At 45.7% G+C, this 26,340-nt stretch overlaps 1 protein-coding gene across 1 annotated transcript in view; it reads right to left on the reverse strand.

Moving 5' to 3' along the window:
• Positions 1-26,340, reverse strand: part of PITRM1 (pitrilysin metallopeptidase 1) — a 354,406-nt gene that overhangs the window by 108,327 nt on the left and 219,739 nt on the right. Inside the window, exons 22-23 of the mRNA XM_086941520.1 lie at positions 16,486-16,557; positions 452-564 (exon numbers count right to left, since the gene is read on the reverse strand). Coding sequence (XP_086797646.1) covers positions 452-564; positions 16,486-16,557 — 185 coding nt within the window. The remainder of the gene's footprint in view (positions 1-451; positions 565-16,485; positions 16,558-26,340) is intronic.

A 26,340-nucleotide genomic window follows, 5' to 3' on the forward strand; every position in this document is an offset into this window, starting at 1 on the left:
GTCTGACCTAAGGTCACCCCTTGAGTAATTGGTGACTAGTTTTGAATGCTTAGCACCTCGACCTCACTGGATGAAGTTTGGATTGTTTCAAATGAGGTGGATGTACTACTAAACAAACTCTGCAGTTAATGTCCATTCCCATTTTAACACAGTTAACCGCTATTTAAAACTGCCAGGTATACCCAATTCCCAACCTCATAACTGGGAAGGATTCAAGCATGTGAATATATAAAGCACCCAATGCTGGAGCAGAAAATAGCTTTGATATCCTCACAGTAAGTTAAGTATTTCCTACTGAACATCATATAGTCTTCATGTACTTTCATTAGTTATAGATAGGAACCTCATTTTGCTACTATAAACCTTAATGAAACACCATGAAGCTAAAACAGTATCTCAAAGAAGATACCCTCAGAATGTACATTGAATTTACAAAAGGTAATTATTTTACCTTGCATAGTCTGGGTTGGTGTATGGAACAGTTCGAACACATTCACCAACGTAATTTACTGGAAACGGAAGTGAAAAGTGCGTCTTCATCTGGCATGGCTTGAATGTAGGATCCTATGAAACAAAATAGAAACAAGCATTTACAATGCAACGATCTCGCCTTTGTAAAAGTTAGAGCTTTTGTCATTGTTAATGACAATTTTTTCTGTATATGTTGTTGTAGAAATGTGACTGGTTTTACGCCCTCCTCACAGTCCCTCGTTCAGAAATACATGCCTGCTGCTAATGAAACTAGCAATAAATGACAGCTCCTTACCCATTTCCTCTGCTCGAATGCCGAGTGGGCAGGGGTGAACGCTTGCAGCAGGGGGAAAGTTACACACCGTCCTGGCATGGAAAGATTATGAACGTATACTGAGGGAGCCCTGGCAGGGGAAGATTATGAACGTAACATAACATGTATTTGTAAAGCGCATGTTCACCAAGAGGTCTTTTGGCGCATGGGAATATTACAAACCCCTCTCGAGGGAGCCTTGGCGTGGGAATGTTTTACAGGTGTCCTGATGGAGGCCTGGCATGGGAGTGTTACAAACCCTTTCCGAGGGAGCCCTGGCGCAGGATTAGAACCACAACTTGAGGAGTCCCTGACACGATGGTCTACTGACATGAGTTGACTTTGCACCACTACAAAACTTTTTATTTACTGTACAGTTAAGAGGACTGTCAATATTGGATGTAAATGAAAAAGTGATGAAAACAGGTATTGTTGAGGAAGCAGTGGCGGTTTACAGAACAGGGTATTTATCGGCCTAAGTGCAGCATTAATCCATCCTCCGCCCCATGTGCCCTTTCCAAAAATCACTGCAAGAACTCACCACAAAATGCCCCACTGTCACAGCCATGTTGGAAATGGCGCTTTCCCAGCCCTACCAGCCTTTCAGGAACTGCCCGAGCTCTGGATGCTTTTCAAAGGCAGTAACCTGAAAAGAAATCGCCCAGAATGTATTGGGTCTGCCGTAAGAGGAGCCGTCAAAGAGACCTATTGCTATCAATTCTTGACATGTTGCTTTGGCTGAGCCAAGAGAGTATTTGACGCTCACCTGCTGCTATCGGCTGTTTAGTGTAATATTCTGCCATATAGCCAGTGCTTGCTACTGCAATCGAAGAGGGACTATTTCGCACCCCAAGACTGCTTTGAACCATAAAACAGTATCTTACTTAAGTCATAGAAGCAATGTATACAGCTAAGAGCTTCCTGAGCAAACACAGCCGCACCCGAGTACTTCACACAGGTCTTTAGAAGACTAACGAGGCTTTGTTGATTTTCACCCCTTCTTCTAAAGCCCCTGCAACTCCACTCTGCATATTGCTAGAAGAGTCAGCCCCCAGCCGCAATTTTTAGAAGTCTTCCCCCCTCCCCCGAAATTTGGCTCTCTAGTTGCGCCTCTGCTCTGACTCATCCCAAACCTTTCAAACTACAATGATCTCCTGAAAATCCTTATCAACTCTTCGCTCCTATCTGCGCGTGCCCACCATTCATAATATTGGCTCACTTCCACCCTTCACTAATCCACCTGGATTAATGTGGCCTCGTTCAAAATACTGGAGTAAATACTGAAGTAAATGCGTGAAATCGGAGAGAATAAAGTTAACAGATGTACCACAAGTAATCCTACAAGGGAAAAGGAACCACGTTACCAATCTACTATCGATTTACATATAGTTTTGGAATCCGGAGTAGCTTGCTACTCGCCGCGATGCGCTTCAACACCTAGTCAGCACTAGTAAGCGCTATATAACCAATTTATAACACACGCAAGATTTAGTAGGCCTAATAGTTCTCTAATAATTTTTTTTTCTAATCAAGGAGCCATCGTATAGCGTCCCAACTTTCGCGAACTCCAGGAACGTTTTTAAAAGACAGTCATGGAAAGTCCCCTCTTAGTCTTAATATAGTGCTCGAACTCGACCTGCAGTCAGTAACGCGACTAGAAGCAGCTGCAAAGCAGCGCAGCGCTACCTCTATTCAACAATGCGAAGTCTAAGCGGACCACAGATCCAACCGCAATCGGATCTGACTTTTGCGGTCTGGGGTCCAAGCCTCGTGATTACCCGAGTGATCGACCTCGGAAGCTTGAAAGGCTGATTCAAAGGGGGCGGTGACACTCGGGGAAACTTCGCAGCATGTAGGGAACCCACCAAGTTCTCTCTCGCCTATACCTTGTGGCCCCTCTGGGGGTGTCCTTGCGCCTGTCATCCGTGTGGCAGGGAGTGTAGACACAGCAGCATCGGTGGCCTGGCCATAGCGTCTCGGAGGAGAGGTCACTGGTATAGCGCACAGAGCTTGGTGCTCTCCCCGGGGCTCTCCCACGCTCTGCCATCGTCTGACCCGCTCTCACAAAACGAGGCTCTGCCATATACATGTTGCTCCGTATTAAATAGATCGGCGTTTCAGTCAGCCAACTTAATTTAAAGAGCGACCGATGGTAATTCCATTGCCGTTTCAGGTGATAAGTGGCGGTGTAAATGCACGCGCTTCTTTTCTAAGTACTAAAAGTGTTTTATCCTAAACAGAGGTGCGTATCACTTAGTACCCCCACAAGGATAATTAAGACCAGCAACTTACTTCAACCCTGGCGACTCCCCTCCTGCACTCACGTGACTATCACGTCATTCGTCTATTGGGCGCCACTCTCTTAAAGGGGAACTCATTGTTGTTATGGCGAACTTTATTAAACAAGCACTCACCCGAGGCGGCGGTCGTGGGAAATGAGTAAACGCCTACCTCCGAATGACGGCGAGAAAAGGGGCGGGACTTAAAAAAAGACACGGAAACGCCCCCGAATCGCGTCCTGACGGGGAAAGAGTAATTGACAACGATGTCTTCCAATGGCTAGCCTCCATTTATGGAGCTAGCCAATGGAAGAAGGGGCGGGTTCAAGTCCCCAATACTGAGAACGTTAAATTTCGCCTGCGCGAGCACTGCTGCGCAGTGCTACGGCCAGGCGAAACCTAAAAAAAGCTGGGTAACAAGGGCAGGTCAACACAAGTTCAAATGTCTTACTTTATGCAACATGAGGGGTGACTTTGGCAAAAGCCTTTGCTTTACTCTTAATTTGCTTCATACTTATTGCTAAACACCACTCCATTTACAGATTTCTCACTTACTTTTGCTTTAAAATGTATGTTTTTACTAATTTTCTTTCATTTCAGCCTTAATGCCCAAACGCTGGTTCTAACCATTTCCCTTTCTTGATACTGCCTCACACTTCATAATCCAACACCTTCATGAAAGCATTTGCTTTGCTTTTACAAGTCTTGAATTTAGGGCCTATTTGAGGTTTCATTTTCATTTTTCTCAATGTCTTAAAGAACAGAACTAGTTATTTGCCTTCAGTAACACCCTTTCTGGTATAGAGTATCTAACCTCAGATTCCTCTCACATTTGGAATGTTTCCAAGGCGTCAGAAAGGATCTGGAAACTTTTGAGCAGTATCAGTGGCAAACTGAAACTTGAGGGGTCCTCCCTGCAACCCCCTCATCCACCTTTTGCTCTGCACCTAGGCAGGACCTTAGGCCTGGAGCCTGCTGTCTTACTCAGTGTCCTGTGTTGAGGGGGCACACTTGAGCTGCCCCCCCCCCAAAGCACGGGAACTGCAGGGGCTTATACCACTGAGCAGAACTTCTGTGAGCCAGTAGAAGTTGGGGGACCATAGAGGCGCCATTCCCAGGCAGGGACGTCAATTGCTTTCAAAACAGTCTGTGAAACTAGATGCAGAGCCCCAACAGCAAATTGGATTTGACCAATGTGTAGATTCCTAGACTTGGGACTTATTAATGGATTGAGCCAGATTCAAAGAACGGGGTGGAAAGGAATCTGCAGCTAGAGTCTCCACCAGATAGTGTTATGGAAGGTAAGTAACCTGTTCCTCTGATAGAGACTTCAAACCGTAGATTCCTCCTCTTTTGAAAACATACCAGAGCAGTTCTTATTAGTAGGTGGGTCTGTGAATTGGCACAAACCAAAAAGTCCTGTAGGATCGAGTGTGCAAAATAACACTCTCAGCTAACCTGAATGTCTAGACAGTAATGCTTTGTATGGTGTGATGCCCATGTAGCTGCCTGGCAAATGTCTAGGACAGGACCTCTGCCTACCAACACAGAATTAGCCGCCTTAGCTCTGTTAGAATGAGCTTGCAATCAGCCACTTTAGAGGGCTGTTTGGCAAATGCATAGCAGATCTTAATGCGGACCGTGGTCCAGCAGGACATGGTCTGTTACAGCGTTATATTGCCTTTTTTCACTCCAGTAAACCCCATAAGAAGATGATGATGATCCACTTCATGTTCGCAGATCCATCAATGTAAAAGCTCAGTGCTGTTTTGGGGCCAAGTGATAGAGATTCTTCTCATCCTCCTTAGAAGATTGAGGCAGAGCATAGTCATCCTCCTTAGAATGGTGAGGCAGAGCATAGTACAACAGGGTAATGGTTTGACCGACATAGAACGGTGTCACAACTTTCACTAAGACGGTAACGTGCGTCAGCAAAAGGGAGGTTAACGCAGAGAGCCTGAAGCTCACTCACTCGCAGCACCAAGGTGATAGAGATGAGGAACACTGTCTTGAGGGTGACAAACCATAAAGGACAGCTGTGAAGTGGCTCAGAGGGGGTGCACATCAAACATGTGCGGACCAAGTTAAAGTCCAACGAAAATCATGAGGAAAGGAGAGGAAAGGTGTTTCAGGCATTCCAAAAAAACACTTCACACGTGGCATTTTAAACAGTGAGGTCAGGCCTGGCAACTGTAAAAAAAAGGTAAAAAGAGCCGAAAGGTACCCTTTAACCGGGCCCAAAGTAAAGCCTTGCTGGACAAGAGGCAAAACAAACAGAATGTCCGATAACCTGACCTGGAGGGGCCAATCTGTTGTGTGCAGCACAAAACCACAGATTTATCCTAATTACAGGCGCATACAGTTTTTGTCAAGGGATGCCTGGCTGCCAAGATGACAACAGCTACCTTCAGAGGAAAGTCAAAGGTATTCAGCTGTTGCAGCTCAATCTCCATGTATGAAGGTGGAGCCACCTCTGGATGTTAACTGTCACTTGTGATCTGCAAGGAGTCGCTGGCTGAGCTAGCATTCAAATATCCTCTCTAGGTAGTTCACCACCATGCAAATCCCGTGATGGTCCAGCCATTATCAGAGACGCACTACCTCGAGGCACAAAGCGCCCTAGACCCCATTCAGCTAGGTTTGTTTCCATACTATATGGCACTTCTGTTGTCCGTAAGTGGTCAATATGTTTCTGCCTTCACTAGACTCTAACCGGAGTTCTTAGGCATTCTTCAGGACCAGTAAACAATACAAGTCACTCTGCATGCAGTAATACAAATTATCAAATTAATCAGATGGCTATACTGGCCGTGATTATTTGAAGTCACAACAATGATGGGTGATTAACACACTTCATCTGATGGAGGAGATACATTTTACCTCTCTACAGCCATATGATACCCCATGGCCAACTCGGCTAGTGGAACACAGGGCTCGTCCGAGTTCCCTGTGTGCTTGGGGGTCCTGACGAACCACTTAGGGGGTATTTTTGCACCAAACCCCCCATCATCAACTTTTAATCCTATCCAAGGGTACCACTGAATAAAGATATTAAGTCCCTGGAGATAATTTTAACTTTTCACATAAATTGGTTTTGCACTCTGCCCCTCACTCACACTTCTTAGAGGCATCCCCCTACTTAAACACCTCAGCTCCTCTCTACCCACTGCTCTTCGTGGAGAGTTGTAGCCCACATTCGGGACCTTGCTGCCCTGATGTGAGGAGGGAGCTCCATGATGAAGCATGTAATTCTCAGGGGAGTGAGGGTTCTCGTCCTTATTAAGGAATACTTTTCCTTAGTAACCAAAAAAAAACCCAGTTCAAGTAGAACGTACAAACTATGACTCCCATGGCCAAGAAAGCCTGCACTTCTTGATGGAGAAAAGTGAGATGGTTCTTTGTCAGCCAATCTTAATTGGGTGTTGGGATATTCACAAAGGGGCCGGAGAAGCCCCTTTGAACAATCTAGAGGACCCAGCGGTCTGATGTCACTGACTTCAAGTGGAGCAGGTGATGGTGTATCCAGTCTCTTACTGGGTGTCCATGGTGGTCAGAGGGCAAACTAAAAAGGCTTGGAGGCAGCGGCTGTCGGGGAGTGGTGGACTGACTTCCTCTGGCCACCTGTCAAACATTGTCTATGGGATCTGCACCCTCTGACCCAGAAAAAACTGGGAAGCCTGCTGGCTGTGGTGGCTGGGAGGGTATGAGAACGGTTGGAGACCACTTATGTAGCCATGAAAAGGGTGGAAGGCGGGTTGGGAAGGGGCCATAGACAAGCCCAAGAATCTGGCAACAGTTCTTCTGTCCTTAAAACGCTCCAGCGCTGAATCCGCCTTCTCTCCAAAGGAGCGAGAGCCATGAAGGGGCATGTCCATGAGGGATGACTGGACATCCCCTGAAAAACCAGATGTTCTCAGTCAGGCATGGTGCCGCAAGGCCGCAGATGATGGAATCACCCTGCCCAGCAAATCAGTATTCTCAAGCCCACACCTGGTCTTTGCTGCATATCGCCCATCAGCAATAACCTGGGATTGTATGGCTCGGGCTACTCGGAGATCATAGCCAGAACTTGCGCAACAGAGTTCCATGTCCTACGGGAATTCACGACTTGCAGTGCTAGGCTGGTGGAAGAGAATATTCTCTTGTTGTAGTTATCCAGCTCCTTGGATTCCCTCTCCGGTGGAGTGGTAGAAAATACGCCGGGGTTAATTCAGGAAGAGGAGGCCTCGACCGCCAGGCTGGGGTCCTGGGTATGGAACTTGAGTCCCCAAGAGCAATGATATGATGGTGGGCTATTGTCCAATGTTTATGAGCTCCTGTACAGGGCTTGGACCAAGCCCTGAGTAAGACATCTGTAAAGGCTTCATTGAAGCGAAGTAGGAATTCAGAAAGGGAGACTCACCTCTGTCAAGATGTTTTACCGGACTGTCCCTGTGGGCAACTCAAGGTCCAAAACTTTAGCCGCCCTATGCACTACCATTGCAAAAAAAAAGGATCCTTCCTCCATAAACATGGAAGGAGGATAGACCAGGCCATTCATGCGTGGTGTGAAACCCACTGGCCTCCACTGGTAACCATAAGGGTCTATAGACCCTTCCCATTTGTCTCCCTCTCCAGGCATATCAAATAAATAAGGCACTGGACCACTCAGCTCAGGGAAGCATGGACCTGGTTGTCGCAATATTGATGGAGGGGAGTCTGGAATAATGATATGGGGGGGGGGGGGGGGGAGTTAGCAATAATGATATGGGGGAGAGGGGGGAGTAAGGAATAATGATATGGGGGGGGAGTCAGGAATAATGATATGGGGGGGGGGGGGGGGGAGTCAGGAATAATGATATGGGGGGAGTCATGAATAATGATATGAATAATGATATGGGGGGAAGTCAGGAATAATGATATGGGGGGGGGGGGGGAGTCAGGAATAATGATATGGGGGGGGAGTCTGGAATAATGATATGGGGGGGGGGGGGGAGTCTGGAATAATGATATGGGGGGGGGAGTCTGGAATAATGATATGGGGGGGGTCTGGAATAATGATATGGGGGTGGAGACTGGAATAATGATATGGGGGAAACTGGAATAATGATATGGGGGGGGGGGGGAGTCTGGAATAATGATATGGGGGGGTCTGGAATAATGATATGGGGGGGTCTGGAATAATGATATGGGGGGGTGGAGTCTGGAATAATGATATGGGGGCGGGGGGGGGGGGGGGGGAGTCCGGAATAATGACGGGGGAGTCCGGAATAATGACGGGGGGGACAGGGGGGGGGGGGGGGGGGGGGGGGGGGAGTCCGGAATAATGACGGGGGGAGGGGAAGAGTCCGGAATAATGACGGGGGGAGGGGAAGAGTCCGGAATAATGACGGGGGGAGGGGAAGAGTCCGGAATAATGACGGGGGGGGGAAGAGTCGGGAATAATGACGGGACGGGGGGGGGGAAGAGTCGGGAATAATGACGGGACGAGGGGGGAAGAGTCGGGAATAATGACGGGACGAGTCGGGAATAATGACGGGGGGAGTCGGGAATAATGACGGGGGGAGTCGGGAATAATGACGGGGGGAGTCGGGAATAATGACGGGGGGAGTCGGGAATAATGACGGGGGGAGTCGGGAATAATGACGGGGGGAGTCGGGAATAATGACGGGGGGAGTCGGGAATAATGACGGGGGGAGTCGGGAATAATGACGGGGGGAGTCGGGAATAATGACGGGGGGAGTCGGGAATAATGACGGGGGAGTCGGGAATAATGACGGGGGGAGTCGGGAATAATGACGGGGGGAGTCGGGAATAATGACGGGGGGAGTCGGGAATAATGACGGGGGGAGTCGGGAATAATGACGGGGGGAGTCGGGAATAATGACGGGGGGAGTCGGGAATAATGACGGGGGGAGTCGGGAATAATGACGGGGGGAGTCGGGAATAATGACGGGGGGAGTCGGGAATAATGACGGGGGGAGTCGGGAATAATGACGGGGGGAGTCGGGAATAATGACGGGGGGAGTCGGGAATAATGACGGGGGGAGTCGGGAATAATGACGGGGGGAGTCGGGAATAATGACGGGGGGAGTCGGGAATAATGACGGGGGGAGTCGGGAATAATGACGGGGGAGTCGGGAATAATGACGGGGGGAGTCGGGAATAATGACGGGGGGGAGTCGGGAATAATGACCGGGGGAGTCGGGAATAATGACCGGGGGAGTCGGGAATAATGACCGGGGGAGTCCGGAATAATGACCGGGGGAGTCCGGAATAATGACCGGGGGAGTCCGGAATAATGACCGGGGGAGTCCGGAATAATGATGGGGGCATCGGTGGAGCTGCGACGTGGGCACTGGAGCAGGTGCAGAGAAAGGTCTTGCTCTCTCCGGCGGCACCGTTCTGGATCCAGCAAGGGATCCATGAGATCCAACTGGTGCAGAGGGCTAACCCACCAACAATGGTCCAGCAGGGGCCCCTCCTATGCCCATGGGGCCCGAAGAAGCTCCAGAGGGGCCAGGATACCCGAATATGAGGGGCATGGCCTCATAAAATGCCTTCAGCTGGGAGGGGGTCACTGTAGGAAAATCAGGGTAGTACGGAGCGGACCCGGGTTCAGACTCACGTGGCCTGGATTGCGGACGCTTCTGCGTCTTGTTGGAAGACTTCGAAGGATGCGGCAAAGTCTAATACATCTTCGACTTTTTGTGCTTGTGGGACTTCCCCGACTTGAAGCATACAACAAACATCGGGAAGGGCTCTGGGAACATTCCTGGGACCTCGAGAACCACAAAGTCAACAGACGTTGGCAGCTCTGAGCTTGAGAGATCGCACCCTCAGCACCTTGAGATGTATCGCGCTGCAGATTTCACAGATCTTGGAGTTGTGGTCTGTTCCAAGCACCACAAACACACCATGTCTGAGTCAGAAATAATGAGGGAGGATCCGTCACAGAGATTTGTCAGCAACAGGGCCCCCATGGTTTAAAACCAGACGGTTTCTTAGGAAACATACCTCACACCAAGAGAAAATTCTCCAAAAAGTTAATCAAAATGTCGACAAAAAGCCAGTCAAAAAGGGACCAATGGGTAGATCAGACCAGATTAGTGCTATCTGGCAAGAGAAAGAAAAAAACTGACGACATTGCGCCGAGGTGCCGGCTATATGCACCACCAATGTAGAACCGAGTGACATCACCTATAGGTGCGCAGATGTACTTCTCAAAAATCTTCTAGATCCAGTCTGACGCCTGGGGATATTCTTAGGTAAGGAATCTGAAGCTAGGCGTCTCCATCAATAGGATGCCCAAAGGCACAAGGCCCAGCAGGTGCAGGAACTACAGTTCCAGGATCTGAACTGGTGTCAGACCCTGCCACAATTCTCGGAGGTCGATTCAGAAAAGGGGGTGGTGATGAACAGAGTGTCTGAATTGAGCAGACCACTCTTACCCAGTCCAAAGATCAGGGCTTGACCCATCACCGTTATTTATCTCACTGCCCCATCCCAGCTCAGAACCTGGCTATATGCAAATCAGTCTGTCCCTGGCCCAGTGCATCATGGGAACAGGGCAGACTAAACTACCAAGCCAATTCTTCACCAGAAAGGAAACAAGCTACCGGGGACCGGTTTCTGGCATTTCAGCCGTCTTCGGCCCGGCTTGCTTGAATCCTGATGGAGCAGTGAGAAAGGGACTCATGTCTGAGTATACCCTGCCACACCTATAGTGGCCAAAATCGCTTGTTTCCTTCCCAGTGTAAGAATTGGCTTTTGTAGTTTGGTTTGTCCTGTTCCCATCATGCACTGGGACAGGAACAGACTAATTTGCATACAGCCAGGTTCTGAAACTGGGATGGTGCAGTGAGCTAAAAAACGGTGTTGGATCTAGCCCTGATCTCTTGACTGGGTGAGAGCTTTCTGCTTAATTCAGAGACTCTGTCCCTCACCACCCCTTGTTGTAAATATTTTTGTCCACCCTAAGCGTGGAAGGGTATTCTCAGATGTGAGACCCTTGCTCATTGCACCATCAGGATTCAAGCAAACCGGGCCGAAGACGGCTGTAATGCCAGAAACCGGTCCCCGGGAGCTTGTTTCCTTCCCAGTGTAAGAATTGGCTTTTGTAGTTTGGTTTGCCCTGTTCCCATCATGCACTGGGACAGGAACAGACTAATTTGCATACAGCCAGGTTCTGAAACTGGGATGGTGCAGTGAGCTAAAAAAACGGTGTTGGATCTAGCCCTGATCTCTTGACTGGGTGAGAGCTTTCTGCTTAATTCAGAGACTCTGTCCCTCACCACCCCTTGTTGTAAATACAATTCTCGGAGGTGGCGGAAAGGCCTTAAATAGGTTGGGTCAAACACTGTCCAAGAAAATATCAGTCTCTGTGTGAGAGTCAGGTGAGACTCCAACTCAAAAAAATGTAAAACAATTGTCAACTAAATGACTACCACCTGTACATGCTAAGGAACCAAATGATTAAGCGACAAAGGTTCCTAATCTCCCTCCTACCGGAATAAGCAACAATGGTTTGTGGAAATTCTTCGAAATGATCAAGTCCAAAGTTGATGGAGTACAAAAATGTGAGTTTGCTTGAAATCGGAGCAATAGCCTGGTAAAACTTTCACACATTTGGAGCTTTGGTAGAAACAGATTATTTGAGGGCCTTGGTCTTTTTAACCATAGGCATCTTCAAGTCAGAATTTTTGAGAAGTTACCTGTTAACTGCCTAAAAGCCTCTAGAAGTTAATTTGCATGAGCTTCCAACTGTCATTCAGGAGCTGAATAACCCCAGGATGAGGTGTGAGCATACTCCCAGAGCAGAGACAATGGCCTTGGGTGTGGGGAGATGATTTGTTCCTCTGACAGGATGAATCGGTGGGTTGTGCCCAGGAACTTAATTAAATTCAAAGAGACCTACCCTGTCACATGCAGATGTATTGAATACATGGACCTGCACCCCCTCCTTTGTCCCTCTAGTCAGCCAGGCACCACTCCCAGTGGGAGAGGAGCTGCCAGCAGAACTAGCATTGAGTGACAACAGAGGAGAGTTTCCAAGGCTACACCTCTGGCGCATATGGTGTGGCTAGAGGAAAAAGGGCTCTGCATGTTGGATTGAGGTAGAGAGGGGCACTGTGGGAATCTCTTCAGTAAGAAACACAAACTTCTGCAAAAGTGGGTAGGGTTACCAATTGGAATTTCTGTCTAACTAGTTTGGGATGGGCCAGGAATCACCCTTCCCACAGTCTAGTGCTAGGAATAAATGAGACACCCCATAGCTTAAAGAGCACCCTCTTCAGAACATTTACTTGACCTGCGGATGACAGAAGGAATGCACTTGTTTTTGAGACCTGTGAGGAGAACTGAGAGGCTGAACCTGTACACAAGTGTCCCCAGGACAAAGAAGTGGACTCCACAGGTTAGTTGGTGGACCCCTTTTAAGCTACATGGGCACAGTAAGCTGCTACAAGCCCTTTTCCTGATGAGCCCAGCTGACCTGGACTCTGCTTGTGGCTTTTACTGTAGTGAGTCCTGACCCCCAAGTGCAGTTCCTGAGGTCCTGAGACCCTTGGCTGTGTCAAAGTGTACTCCTCCTAACATCCTGAAACACCTGGGACATAGAAACTTTTTAGCTCCAAAAACCCTGGAGGACCAGGACCAACCTGCAAAGTCAATCCGACAAAGGTGTGTTCTTGCTGGGAAAAAGATTCAGGCTGTGTGCTCTCAAAGATTTTCCGCAGGTTGTCGCGGAGAGGGTATCCAGCCAGGTGGAGCCCTGTTTGGCTCAAGATTGCACCCTTAACAAACTAGCGAAATCTGAGCTCTAAAAAAGTGACTAAGTACCAATGTAGCAATCTTTACAGGGCAAAAGCCCTAAAAGTATCTGACCGACTATGGACCTTACTTCAGTAGAACCTCACCCGATGGCTATCCAGTGTTGTGGAGCCCTTCTCTGCCACAGCCTCCTGCATTGCCCTGCTGAGGAGATTTGACTTCAATTTTAGAGAATAAGTCAGAAGGTAAACTCTGAGTGGTACCAAGCTGGTTACTATATTTGACCCGCCCACCATTGCGGTCAGTCATAACTTGCACCTACGTTCCAGTTAAGCGCAACCAGATAAACTGCAGTTCAACATTTTTCGGCTCTATTTCGTTTAAAATGTAGACATTTTATCACCAGCCCCCTTTGGTGGATTTTGTCATTTTGGTCATTACTTTATTGTTATAAATTGAAGTGGGATTGTTATTATGTTCTTAATTTTTTTTTAGGGTTTCGTTACTTGGATTGAGCTCAGGTTTACATTACTGAAGCCTTTATTGCACCCAACAATAATAGTGACCATATTATGTGAGGTGGAATATCATCTGTCCCAGGTATAATCCACTATCTCACATACGGTAACCAAGTTTGAATTATATTCAAGTCTCTAAAGGTAAACAGCACAATAATTCTAAAATTGCGATGACTTCTAAGATTAGATTTAAGATAAGCTGTAGTTAGAAAACTCTTTTGAACAGAAGCACAGATCAGGGAAAGCCAAGCAAAACTGCACACCATCCATCAACGTAGGACAGCAGCAACTTTTGTATGGTCAAGAAGGATTACATAAAATATGCCCAAAAATATTTGCAATCAAGACGGAGCTTCAAATGTAGTTTAAACACCTAAGAGGGATGAGTGTTCCCATTTCAGGCTAGAATGAAAATGCAGCTATTCCCAAGGAAAAATTAGCTGCTTAGTCTTGGAATGAGTCCACTTGAGACAGATCCCTATAATCAAAGCCTCATCCATTGAGATAGAAGTCAGCAGGTGGTGGACGTCAGCCTACAATGCCTTGCTACATGCTGCACATTTCATGAAACACACTAACCGCTTCTGAAAAGGTATTGAAGCCCACCACATGTCATTCTGAATTCAAACTATTACCTGCTTACAAGTCAAGCCTAACATGAGGAAGAGAGAATGGGAACACCACTGCCATGGCAAATATCGTTTATGACTCACAAAATTTACATGCAACATGTTGGATATTTGCCACAACATTGCAGATCACCATCCATCATCATCCATTTTTGAAAAGTACCATGAGGAATCTCATCTGCCTATTGTGAACTTGGCACTGTTTGCCTCACTCTAACCTGGTTCTGCACTTTCACTGAGTACTTGAGCTACTATCTTTGCCTCAGTACTTGTGGACTTCTGTTTAAAGGATGAGCCTTTCAAAGAAGCACAAATATACTGATGTTAGTATGGCCTGCTTCAGGCCTGGCTTGGTTTAAAATGTGCAGTGGAATGGAGTTTGGAAGGGTTTTTTCTCAATTATTAAAAGTGCACTTTAAAAAGTGACTCCTGAAATGTGGACTGAAAGCCCCGCCAGCCATTCTTCTGCATTTAGAAGAGGCCAAGAAGAAAAGTTACATATACATCCTTTGAGCAAGCTTTTGTATGAGTTTTCTGGCACAGACAGTCTATTGTGTAATTTAACTTCTAAAAAGTTCAAGTTCAAGAATTTGTATAGCGCACTACTCACCCAGAGGGTCTCAAGGCGCTTGGGGAGGGGTTCATTATTTATCAAATAGCCAGGTTTTAAGTTATTTTCTGGAATCACTCTATACTATAAACAATAGCCAGTGTTAGAAAATTATAGAAATGTCCTTTACCTTTTCTAATAATGGTGAAATCTATTACCTGAAACATACCACAAATACATGCTTCTTGTCTGAATAGACCAACATGTGAATTTACTCCTAGGCCTAAATTATACACAGGAGGACTTGCTAGAGTTTGAACAGCCTCATGGTTTAAGTGTCAATTGTTCTCAGACAAACCGGAAACAGACCAGTGCATCCCACCAAATAGAGCGGTGATCCTCTTTGGATTGACAGACAGCTCTGCTTTTGATCTCTACAGAGAAAATAAGTTTGTTAGAGGAAGATAATTAGTGAGTCATGAATATTCGTGCAAGAGCTTAATAGGAATCCTAAAACCTGAAAAGGTCACACAAACCTAGAAGCAGTTTTAGATATGAAGTAATCTGGAACTCTACTTGGTATTCTGACAGAACAGACCAGAGTAGTTTTACTAAATACTTAAAAAATCTTCTCTTATCCAAACCGATTTCTAAACCCCTAAGACAATGATCAATGGCCCTTCTGTTACTTTACTCGATGCACTAAAAATCATCATGTAACATTCAGAACTTTAAGGCAGAGTTGGCCTAATGTCTAGGGAGCTCGACCTCGGGATCTGGGTTAGAGTCTCGGTAACGACGCCAAAACCTCCTGTGATTCTGGGCAAATCACTTAATCTCCCGTGCCTAAAATGTATGCGTGTCTCATGTAACGTAACTGGTGATATGTAAAGCGCTCGGATACCTGATTCGGTTCGGGTCTAGTTTGCGCTATATAAAACTCTGCAAAAAAAAAAAACAGACATCAAACACCAAATACATGGAGGATGTTTGGGTGCAGACTGTGGAGAGGGTCTAGAGCAAAGATGTAAAAAATATTTTGGCATGAACCAACTTGGAACTCCACAATTTGCAAGCAATAATTGTAGAACGGTTAAATATTTATAACGGCTGGACTCACTTCCATGTACATTGGACTCTTGTTTATTAAAAAAAAAATATATAAAGTACGCACTCGCTGACTTCTGCAACCCAAATCCCAGTTTTAGGGTCCAATTGTAATAGGCCATACCTATAATGGAAATCTATTCAACACCTCACATATTGTATACTTGCATTGTGAAGACAACCCATAAAATTGCTTTAAATAAATAGAACTCAAATACTACTATGTTGAATAATAACCATTTCTTATACTAGAATATCTCACCTATTTTACATCAATTTTGTGGATGTTTACATTAGTATAATGTATATTTATTCAACAAAGCCTATTCTGTTCGATGACAATTCAATGGCACCAAGACGTTTTGCCATAGTCAACATCTAAAACTTACCAGCAGTAGGTGCTTGTATAATACCTTGCACTGCATACTGCAACAACCATGTTGGAAAAAGGGTACTAAGAGACAAGCTTGGGCAGTGAACGTATGATTGGTGTCCACCATAACACTATAAATCTCAAATACACTTCTTGCCAATCAACTCGGGACTGGACTTTTGCTTTTTAACACTGTTCATCTTTTATGTCCTGTCTTGGTACTTTCAATACTTTATACTGACCTAGATTTTACAGGGAATGTAATTTATGTACGATAGTTTCTTTATGTAAATAAAAAAAAAAAAATTCTAAGATATTGCAAACTGATCTCGGTTATGTTTCAAAAAAATTGAAAGTTTTGGTTACAAGAAATTTTATTTTTACCCCGAATAAAAAAACAACCTTATATGGCAATATGTGCGAATGAGCTTAGATGGGATGCCATTCTTCAAAAGTCATATAATCACACACATATTTCAACAAGTAATTACTTACAGAAATAAGTTTCCTTGTCGCCTTTAAGGAAACCGCTTGCTCACTTTCAAGTGGATGAAGGTTGAAAGATTTCTGGAATTATAATAAATACAATATCATAAACAGAAAGAAAGCATAAATTATCTCAAAGCTAAGCAACATGAAAATATATTAGATTCCTTTCAAATAAACAAACATACATAAATCATTTGTTAAAGAGACCAATGTAGGTGCATCACTATTCCATAGGATCTGAACAAAGAACAAGCTTCAAGAAAATCATTTTATCAATCCATTTTAAAAAGCTAAAACAAAAAAAGAAGTGTTTTCCATAAAAGAACACTTCTAACATGCAATTCAATTTTTTATCTTCTGCCCGTTCATAGGTTCAAAGATTCTATGTCAGGACCGGAGGCTTCAGATTATGCTATATCTTCCTTCGCTTTATTTATGTTAATAAAGCGAAGGAAGATATAGCATAATCCTCGCCTCCGTGTCCTTAATAGAATTGAAACTTACCGTTACGTAAGCTAGGCAAATTTCGATTCATAGGCAATCTGGTTTGATGGACACCAAGGAAACCTATTTTTTCAAGCAGTTTAGGTGTGTGTCATAAGATAAGATAAGATAAAGATTTATTGCACAGTTAATAAAAACTCACAATTATTAAAACAAGCAAATTTGTAAGACAATCTCTAACCAAAGTGTTTGTAATTAAAATAACAGCTGAGTTCTCCTTGATAGTTAAAAACACGTTTTGGTATGCTGTTATCCATTGTGGCGACTGGATGCCAACAGTTTTTTGTATTAGGCGGTGATTCCAGTTGGCCCGGCAGCTAGTTCTTTTAGTCTGTTAGCCACAATGTCAAAGAATTTTGTTGTTCTACAATTTAACTGGGCTTCACCAGGGTTAAAGCAAAGCATCACAGCCTGCCTGCAGCTAGTTATTCCCCTCTGAATCCATAGGGGCCGAAGCAGGTAGCGTCTTATGTCCAGAAGTTTTGTGCAGATGCAGATTATGTGCGTCAAATCCTCTTTTCCAGTAGAGCAGTCGGCAGCAGGTTGCTGCGTTTTCTCTTTTCCAGGGTGCTAAATGAGGCATTATCGGTATGTTGCCAAGACGCATATTGAGAAACTTATTTTTTGTTTTCTGTGTAAGACCCATTGTTAAATACTGCTGTGGCTTGAGAGCTGTGTAGCCATCCAGTACCACCCATCCATGTGCTCTCTTAGCAAGAGTTGCTTTGTCCTCGATTGATGAGACCATCTTGGAAACCTTCAATACCATTTTTTTAAAAGTCTTGGGATCAGTTGCTGATTCCCATAAGTTTGTTAGTCCTAGGGTCTCCAATGATTCCATTAGATATATTCTTGTTGGTGAGTTTTCTCTAATGGATAGTTCAGTCCACAGGTGGGTGTTTAGGGATCCATACTCCGCGTCTCTGATTTTCCGCCAGCTTTTGATGTATGCGCCTCTTCTCTCCACCGTTTGTTTCTGCAGCCCAAATTCAAGGCGGATTTGGGCAGGCGAGGTGTAAGTGGGCAGATGGAATATTGCTCTGTAGGCTCGACTGATGGTGTTATCTAGTATTGTTGCGTCTTTACCACGCATGGATTCGCTGCCGTAGGTGAGCATTGGCTGTAGGCGAGCTCGAATTACCTGTAAGAGGGGACCCAGTGTCCGGTCAGGAAGAGCCTTCTGCAACAGCTTTATCGACAGATGGAATGTCGTGCCCTTCCGCCGGATAGCCTCTAGTTGTTGTTTAAATGAGCCATTGCTATCTAGTATGACGCCTAAGTATTTGTAAGAGGTTACCTGCTCTAACTTCTGTCCGTTCAGTTGCCATGTAAAGTTCCGTTTTCTATGGTGGTTAATTATCATGATTTTTGTTTTGTTTAGGTTAATTGTTAGCGAGTTATTTTTAGAAAACGTATTAGTTTTGTCCAGCAGGTGTTGAAGGCCTATAGGGGACCGGCTAATGAGAACTAAGTCGTCTGCATAAAGAAGATTTGACAATGTGATGTTGCCCAGCCGTGGACCGTGAGATTTAACTGCATCTAACTCCCCGGGTAGATCTGCAAGGAATAGGTTGAACAACATTGGGGCTAGAACGCAGCCTTGTTTCAGTCCTTTGCTGGTCCCAATTTCTCTTGAAAGGTGCGTCCCAGGTCCCAGTTTTATCCTGACCCAGGTGTTACTATATAGCAGTATTAACTGCTGTAGGAGTGGCCCTGGGATACCCCAAACGCTCAATTTCTGCCAGAGTTTGTTACGGTTTACGTGATCAAATGCAGCGCTATAATCGATGAAACACAGACACAGAAGTCTTGCAGGCTTTTGCCGCATCTGCCAAGAGGGTTAGCGCCATGATGTTCGTCGTAGTGCCCTGACCACTGCGAAATCCAGTTTGGGTTGCTGGGATGATGTTCTTTGCGGTTGCCCAAGCTGTCAGATCTTCTAGGATGAGGCCCGCGTAGTACTTTGCCTCTGTGTCCATCAAAGCTATGAGGCGATAGCTGCTTGGGTCGTTCTTGGGGCCCTTTTTTTAAATTGGACTGATTATCGAGCCTCTCCAGGATGTTGGTGTCGTTGATATTTCCCTTATTTTGAGAAAGACCGGTGCCAAGGTGCTGCTCCAGAAACCAGCGCCATTTTTGTACAGTATTGGAGGGATCCCATTTGGGCCAGGAGCCCCCTCGAGTTTGCCTTTTAGGATTTTTTTCTTGATCCTATCTGCTATTTCTAGGTGTGGGTTAAACTCTATGTCTGCTGTTAAGTTAGTGGTTGATTTTGAGTCTATGCACGCGTTTGAGTTGTAGGGCGGAGAAGATTTTCTTTTAAAGGCTGAGGCCTCGTTCTTTCCAGGTGTTCCGAGATATTTGAGGTTCTGGTCAGCGTCATCTGACCAGTCTCCCCCTCTGGGGCTATTTGTTTTTGAGTCAGCTGTGTTAAAGTGTGCAAATAGATAATTGGCCCATTCAGATTCAGATATGTTAGAGTCAATGCCCTTATGGCCTGGCTGTTGAAGGGAGTGGATTATTTTCCAAAAGCGGGAGCTATTCTTCTGTTTTGAGCTATGGACGATTTTTATCCATTGATCTTCACTTTGTTGTCTTTTTAATTCCCAGATCATCTTTTTTAGTTGTCTTTTTAGAGTTCGAAGCTCCTTTTGAGTGCCTTCGTTGTTGGGCTCATTTCGGAGCTGTTTCAATGTCTTTTTTATTTCGCGTTTTGTGCTTTTTATCTCTGGTGTTGTACTTTTTCCATGTGAAGACCTAATGGTGGTCCCTTTGTAGGTTTTCAGCTCGGTGGCGTGTTTGGCTCCCAGTTCTGTTGTAAAGCCTTCCCAGGCGTCTAGCGGGTTTATGTTTGAGCAAGATGCCCGTTGCATGATTGTTTTTGCACTGTTTGATAGTTCCTCGATCTCTGTGGTCTTACACCTTATTCGTTTGTAATTGGCAGTGTATTCTGTACCAATATTACAATTGACCATGATTTTATTCTCGCTAGACACGCCTAATGTGGCTTCTAAAGGCTGGTGATCGCTTGAAGCACTTTCCCCGATCTTAAACGAAGTGATTTTTCCATACAGCGGGAGTGTCATCAGCATGTAGTCAAGGTGAGAAGTCGTACTCGTGGAGAAGTGTGTTGGTGCTGGTGGAATGTCGTCTTTAAATCGTCCGTTAAGAACTCTAAGGTTTAGCTGCTCAAGGTCTTTCAGTAGTTCGATTGAGGTTTTTATGAGTTTGTTGGGAAATGGGGTTGTTTGGCTTGGGATGGCCCAAACGGTATCCATTTCCTTGGTCATTTCGTCTACTGGTTTAATTTCAAACAGGTGAAGGTTAAAATCTCCTGCCACTAGTGTGTTCTCCATTTCCCTGTCTGCCATGATTCTTGTCAGTTCTTTGGTAAGTTCTCTGGTGCCCAAATGTCTATGCTTTGGGTGTATGTATACATTGATAATGTACAGCTGTTCGGTTGCCTGGTTATTTGTAATTGTTACTGATAGCGCCTGTATCATGTTTGGAGGAGTGAGGCTTACTTTTATCGTTTCCGTTGCCCAGATTGTTGATGTTGAGGCAAAGATTGCTAAGCCTCCTGAACTGTGACCATATTGAGAGCTTCTGATTGCCGGGTGCGTTAGAGTTGTGAAACCTTGTAGTGAAATGTCATCCTGAAGGAGGATCAGATCGAAGGATCTTAAGTAATTTGAGATCTCAAGGTCCTCCAGTTTGTCTAGGAGGTCATTGATGTTCCAGTTACATATTTTTATTTTGGGACTGACTGTAGAGTTGACGGTTAAGACTGATGTTTTTCGTCAATTAGAGTCTACACCGAGTATGGTACGTGTTAATAGTTGTGCTCTATGTGGTTCTAGCTGGGAGATGCTTGGGTGTTGAAGGGGTGTCTGATGTGTAGCCGGCCCCGGTGAGTAGCTCCGTGCACCTTTCAGAATTGATTTAGCCATTTTAGGGCGTTCTTGTTTAATTTCTTCAAGAAGCAAAGTCGGGTAAGCAGGCCTGATTTCCACTTCTAACTTAATTCCCCACTGGGAGAATCTAAGTGTTTCCTCCATAATTGAATTTGCAACTTCTTGTGTTGCCCATCTGGTCTTTGTTGTTTCATTACCACATGTGTGAGAAGCTGGAAGAAATTCGAGTTCAAGCAGGTCTGTGGTCTGTATAATTTTAGGGTGTCGATTGAGTTGATCAGCTTCAGTATATTACCCCTGTTTAAAGTGTCCACTCTTCCTCTGGATTTAAATTCGGGAATAAAGAGAATTATGTCGGGTTCCTCTATGGGCTGTAGTGTGTGCTGTGACTGTCTCGCCAGTTCGCTTGGCCCTTTTGAATGTTGACTAGTGGGTATTGTAAGGTTTTGATTGAAGTTTACCCACCAGAGTTGGTCTTTGGGCTGGCCGCTTTCTGTTTTAGTGATGTTTGATATCTCGAGGTCCAGCTTTGTCTCACTGCTGATGGTCTTAATGTTTTTGTGAGTAGTGGTGGGTAGGGGGTCGGTGGTTGTGCCTTTTGTTGTAGCTTTAACAGGCTCATCATGGGCCTGTTTTCCGACCGCCCAGGTGCATTGCTTTGTTACTGTTGGGCGGTCAATTTGGCCTTTGCGTGTCAGTTCTGATGAGTCGTTGGTTGTTGAGTTTTTTGTTTGGCCAGAGGGAAGTTCCTCTGTCTGTTTGTGAATTTTCTCTTTTTGGGGAGGAGGGGGTTCGCATGCCCTCTCCGGCTTGTGTCTGTGCGTCAGTGGATTTTTTAAGTTGAGTTGAAGCGCTGGAGTGGCGCTTGTTTGCTTCTAGCGGTACACACACCCCCGGCGTGCTTGGCTGGCGGTTCACTTCAGTACTGTGGTGCTGATTTGATTTTGGCGAATCAGGGCCTCCCAATGTAATTAGCTGACGATTCTCTTCTGTACAGGCAGCATCAACTTGAATTCTTGTTCGTGCCCTTTCTTTTTTGTTTGCGTCGAGTGCGCGCATTCATTGAGCTGCCCGCTTGCTCGGTGTGTTTACTTGTTGGGGTATTATGGGGGGGACTCTTCTATTGAAGTGTTGGATTTTGGTTATTGGCACCATTGCGTTCCGGCTTTGTTTGGGTTGTTATCGGTCCCTTGTGGGCTTTTGTTATGAAATGGTATGGCAGACTTTTCCTTTGTTGTGAGGAACTTTGTGGTGTTTAATTTTATGTCCTCCAGAAGATTACCCAACATAGTGGGTAATGATGATAATTTGTCGACAATAGGTGAGCAGACACAGTCCGTTCTTACGATCTGGGATATTTTTACTGACTCTTGTCCTCTTTTTATAAGGCCATTGAGATCTGCGAGTTTTCTATTGATCCCCATTGTGGCCTCTGCCAGCCTTTGCAGCACAATTAATTGTAGATCTAATTTGTCAGGTTGCCCAAAAGGTGTCAGTGGTGTCCCTTGCCCCCGCATTAGGATAAGTTAGACTCTCTTTGCTGATGTTGTTTGCGGGGTCCTTTGTGTTGTATGCTGCCTCAAGTTCGATCCATTCTTGATGTTCCAAGAAGGTCATGTCCCTTTCTAGGGAGGGTGAAGTCTCGTCGGTCCTGATTGGAGAGGAGTTTGCGGGTTCTATTTGGGTTCCATGGGCAATGATTTTATCTTGAAGTTTTAGTTCGGCTTGATGACTGCTTTTTTTACCTCGAACCAATGCTGTTTCTTGATCATGTGTTACTTCTTCCCCTTGCGGCCGGATGAATGAAAGAGAGAGTGTTGAAGGTGGCATACCGCTTTCTTCGTGGTTAATGGGGTGTCCCTGTAACTCTACTAACTCTAGGGTGGAAGTGCTCAGTTTTTCTTTCTCCAGCAGAGGACTGGATTGGCTTGTAGCCTGATTATATTCCTCTATTTTTGAGGTGAGACTGGCTGCGCTTTCTTGTGTCGTCGTGAGATGGATGTAATCTTGTCTCCATTGTTCTCCTGCCCCTGTCCCTGCTATGCTTTTGATGTTTGCCGTTGTCTCTTTTGGGTTTGATGGTGTGTGTATTTCAGCTACAGTGAGATTTGAGGTTGTAGGCGAGTGGTTGTTTGCATCAACTGGTGGCAAGGGGGTTTGAAGGCCTGTAACCGAGTCATTTGACGAGTAGATCACGTTTCCTGGATTTTTTAGAAAGGCAAATTTTGTATAAATTTTCGGTTGGTAATTGTATTGCGTTTTCGCTGGCTGATCTGCTAGGTTGATTAGATCTTTAGAGTGTTTCCTTTTGTTATTTTTATTACTTGTGGATTGATCTAGAGGTGAAGTTGATGTTGAAGTTGAGATTGGAGTGGGAATGTGGGCTGAGTTCGTTAGTATCCCCTCTTCTATGCCACAATTGCTGTCTTTTTGGTTGTTATCCAGTGAGTTGAAGGTGCTCAAGGGGTTGCTAGAGCCCTTGTGGCTGCTAACTGGTCGCTTGTTTTCTCCCACTGTCTCTAAGCTCATTGAAGCGTTGTTCCTTTTCCGTTTTACCGGTTGCCTTGTTGGAGGTTTTCTTACTTTCCCTGACCTCATAGTGGTCCTCTTATGCCCCTGTCAGCGTCTCCCCCGCGTTGTTGTTCGCTTTGTTGTTCGCCGGCCTCTTTTATCTCTTCACTCTCCACTCTCCCTTCCAACTATGGGAACATTCAAATACAAAACTACAAGTCCCAGACTGCACAGGGGTGGTAATCAGGAGAAGACCAGGAGAACGCTGGGAGGAGAGCTGGAGCTGAAATGTCCGCAAGGCCCACAGGTTGCAAGTCTCACACCGTTCGCACAGCTCTCCACACAATGCCTCCTTTAATATTCTCGCGGGGCCGCAGCGTTGCCGGTGGGGCTGTGTGGCAGGTGAGCCACAGACACTGACTGGCTAAGTCCTCGGGCTTCCCGCTATTGCTGCCCGCCTCTGCTCCCTTGTTACTTGTTCCCTTGTTACTTGCTGCTCCTCACCTCGCTCAGGCTCAGGTGCCCCCTCGCTCAGGCTCGGGACTCCTATGCAGGCTGCAGGCTCAGGGTTCAGGTTTCCTCGGCTCCTCCCACCGCTCCACTCGCTGCTCACTGCCTCTTTTCGTGGTCCAGGTTACGTGATCGAAGTCTGTAATTGCTGTTTAGTGACTTTCAGTTCTTCTGTGTCCCCACAGCTCTATACAAATATTTTTGTAAGGACCTTGTCACCTAAGGTCCCTCTCTCCTGCAGGGGTCTTCTGTGGATCTGGAGTTCTAATGGTCCGATTTTTGAAGGGCTCTGGGCTCCTATTCGTCCCCAGCAGCTCCCAAATCCCAACTCCCAACACCTCAAGGCTCCTGGTGCTTCTGGTTCTTTAAATCCCGCACTGCCATGCCGTGCTCCTCCCGGTTCTCAGCTCCTTTCTACAATCTCCAAGTGTTAGGTGCAAGCTGAGCAGTCTGCCCGCCAACCACTGTGTGTCCGTGTGTCTTGCCTCGTGACTCACTGCTCACTACGGCCCGGGGAGAGACTTTGCCAGCTCAGACCCCCCACACACCGGCTGAACGAGAACGGCAGGACAAGGGCGGGAGTCGGGGCGATCCTAGGCAGTTCCATTCGACTTCCAGTGAACGCAGAAAAGCTGCTTTCTTTTTAGCAGTATGGAGCTCAGGTGCAGAAGGGAAGCCGCGGGTGCCTGAAGCCGAGCTCCCGCTTCCCGCTTCCCTCACCCGGGCCCAAGCTCTGTCGTCACCGCAGGGCTGCGCTCACCTGGCGTCTTTTCGCTGCTCGTAGGCACGTCTCTGCTCTCTCCTCACCGCTGCTCTGCGAGTGCTCGCCACTCACTGCTTACTCGCTGCTGACCTCTGCTGGCCAAGTGACAATCCAGGTACAGGCATCAGAATGAGATGAAAGCAGGTTCGATATAGTCATAAGGGGACGTTTAAAAAGCTGACTAACGCTTGGTTAGTTGAAGCTAGCTCTGGCTTGCAAAACACCTCAGGAGCACTGCCAAGCAGTGCTGTATAAATCAACAAAGAAATGGGACCTAAAAGCATCATATTCCCTAACCAAGAGCAAATATGGCCAGACAGGAATGACAATGTGCCTATACCGTCTATTGCACGATACACAGTGCTGCACTACAGGTAAAAGGAAGGCAGAAGTAGGTTTATAAGTTCTCACATCATAGTAGAGGTAACAATGCATCCAAATCAGATGGATTTATGACCCCAGGAAATAAAAATAAAAAATCCTTCATGATTTTTAATGGCAGACGTCAAAGACAAAGCTTTGGTATTCAACACCGTTGATATACTGAAAGCAGGAAACAGAGTTGGATTATTGTTCAGGATCCAACTACCAATTTTACATTTTGTGATAACTCAACATGTTGGCCTCACCTCTGTCAAAGGAAATTGTGGGAGCAGAAACGGTTTGAACTGGGAGGGTAAAAATGGATGAACACCTTTAAACAGATTAATAGAGCCCACCCAAGGGGTCGGTTTGTTTTAATTTCAGTTGAAAGGAGAACCTGTCCTTTTCGTTTTCTTTTGCTTGTTTCCATTACTTCTTGAAATGAGAGTGTACTTTCCTTCTTAATAGGTCTTTGCATACCTTATTGGACAAATTTCCATTTTCATAAATTACTGATGGACTTTGGAAAAGAAAAAGCCCCGTCTCAAGGAGATTTTATGCATCTCTTCTGCACTGAGGTCCTCCCCCGTAATACAAAGGCAGGACTTTATGGGTTATAGAGAACACAAAGAAGGACATTGGTTATGTTTATCTGAAAACAAACACTGGCAAGCAGAAAGGAGGAAATACTTACCTATCAATTGGCCAAGTTTGTGTGGCATTCCAAACCTATGCATCTAAAATGTACCATCACTGTTGATGATATACATTTAAAAAGCAGTCTTGGGGCCAAAGAAACGTTGAATGAAAAATAATGGTTGCCTACTCTGAAAGCAAGCTATATTTGTCGTTTGGGTTTTGTTATCGAATTAGGTGTTGCTAAAATAGTGGACTGATTGCCTGTTGAGTTACCATTTCAACAATGTTTAGCTGGTGCAGATGCAATACTGGTCTCATATCCTCAGACTTTTTCCTATGAGGAAGCAGTGAGGATAAGCTCCTTTAACTCTTCAACAAACACTTTCTCTAAAAGTTGATACTCCTAAAGTAAGAGTATACCATGAAGGTGGAGAACAACCACCAACTCTACGTCAGTCGTTGGCGTCGTGGTCACCTAGATGACATCGCAGCAGCTACTTAGACGCCGCCTTCGCACGCACGCTGATGTCAGTTCTGTACACTACTTTCCGTGTCAGAAACGCAGAGTCATGCAAGATACTGACCACTGGTGCCTTGAAACTAGGGCACTGAAAGGGATGACCTTAACCTAGAAATCAGTTCGCAGAACGGGGAGGA

Source organism: Lissotriton vulgaris, chromosome 10 (genome assembly GCF_964263255.1).
Source record: "Lissotriton vulgaris chromosome 10, aLisVul1.2, whole genome shotgun sequence".
In the NCBI taxonomy this organism is placed as follows: domain Eukaryota; kingdom Metazoa; phylum Chordata; class Amphibia; order Caudata; family Salamandridae; genus Lissotriton; species Lissotriton vulgaris.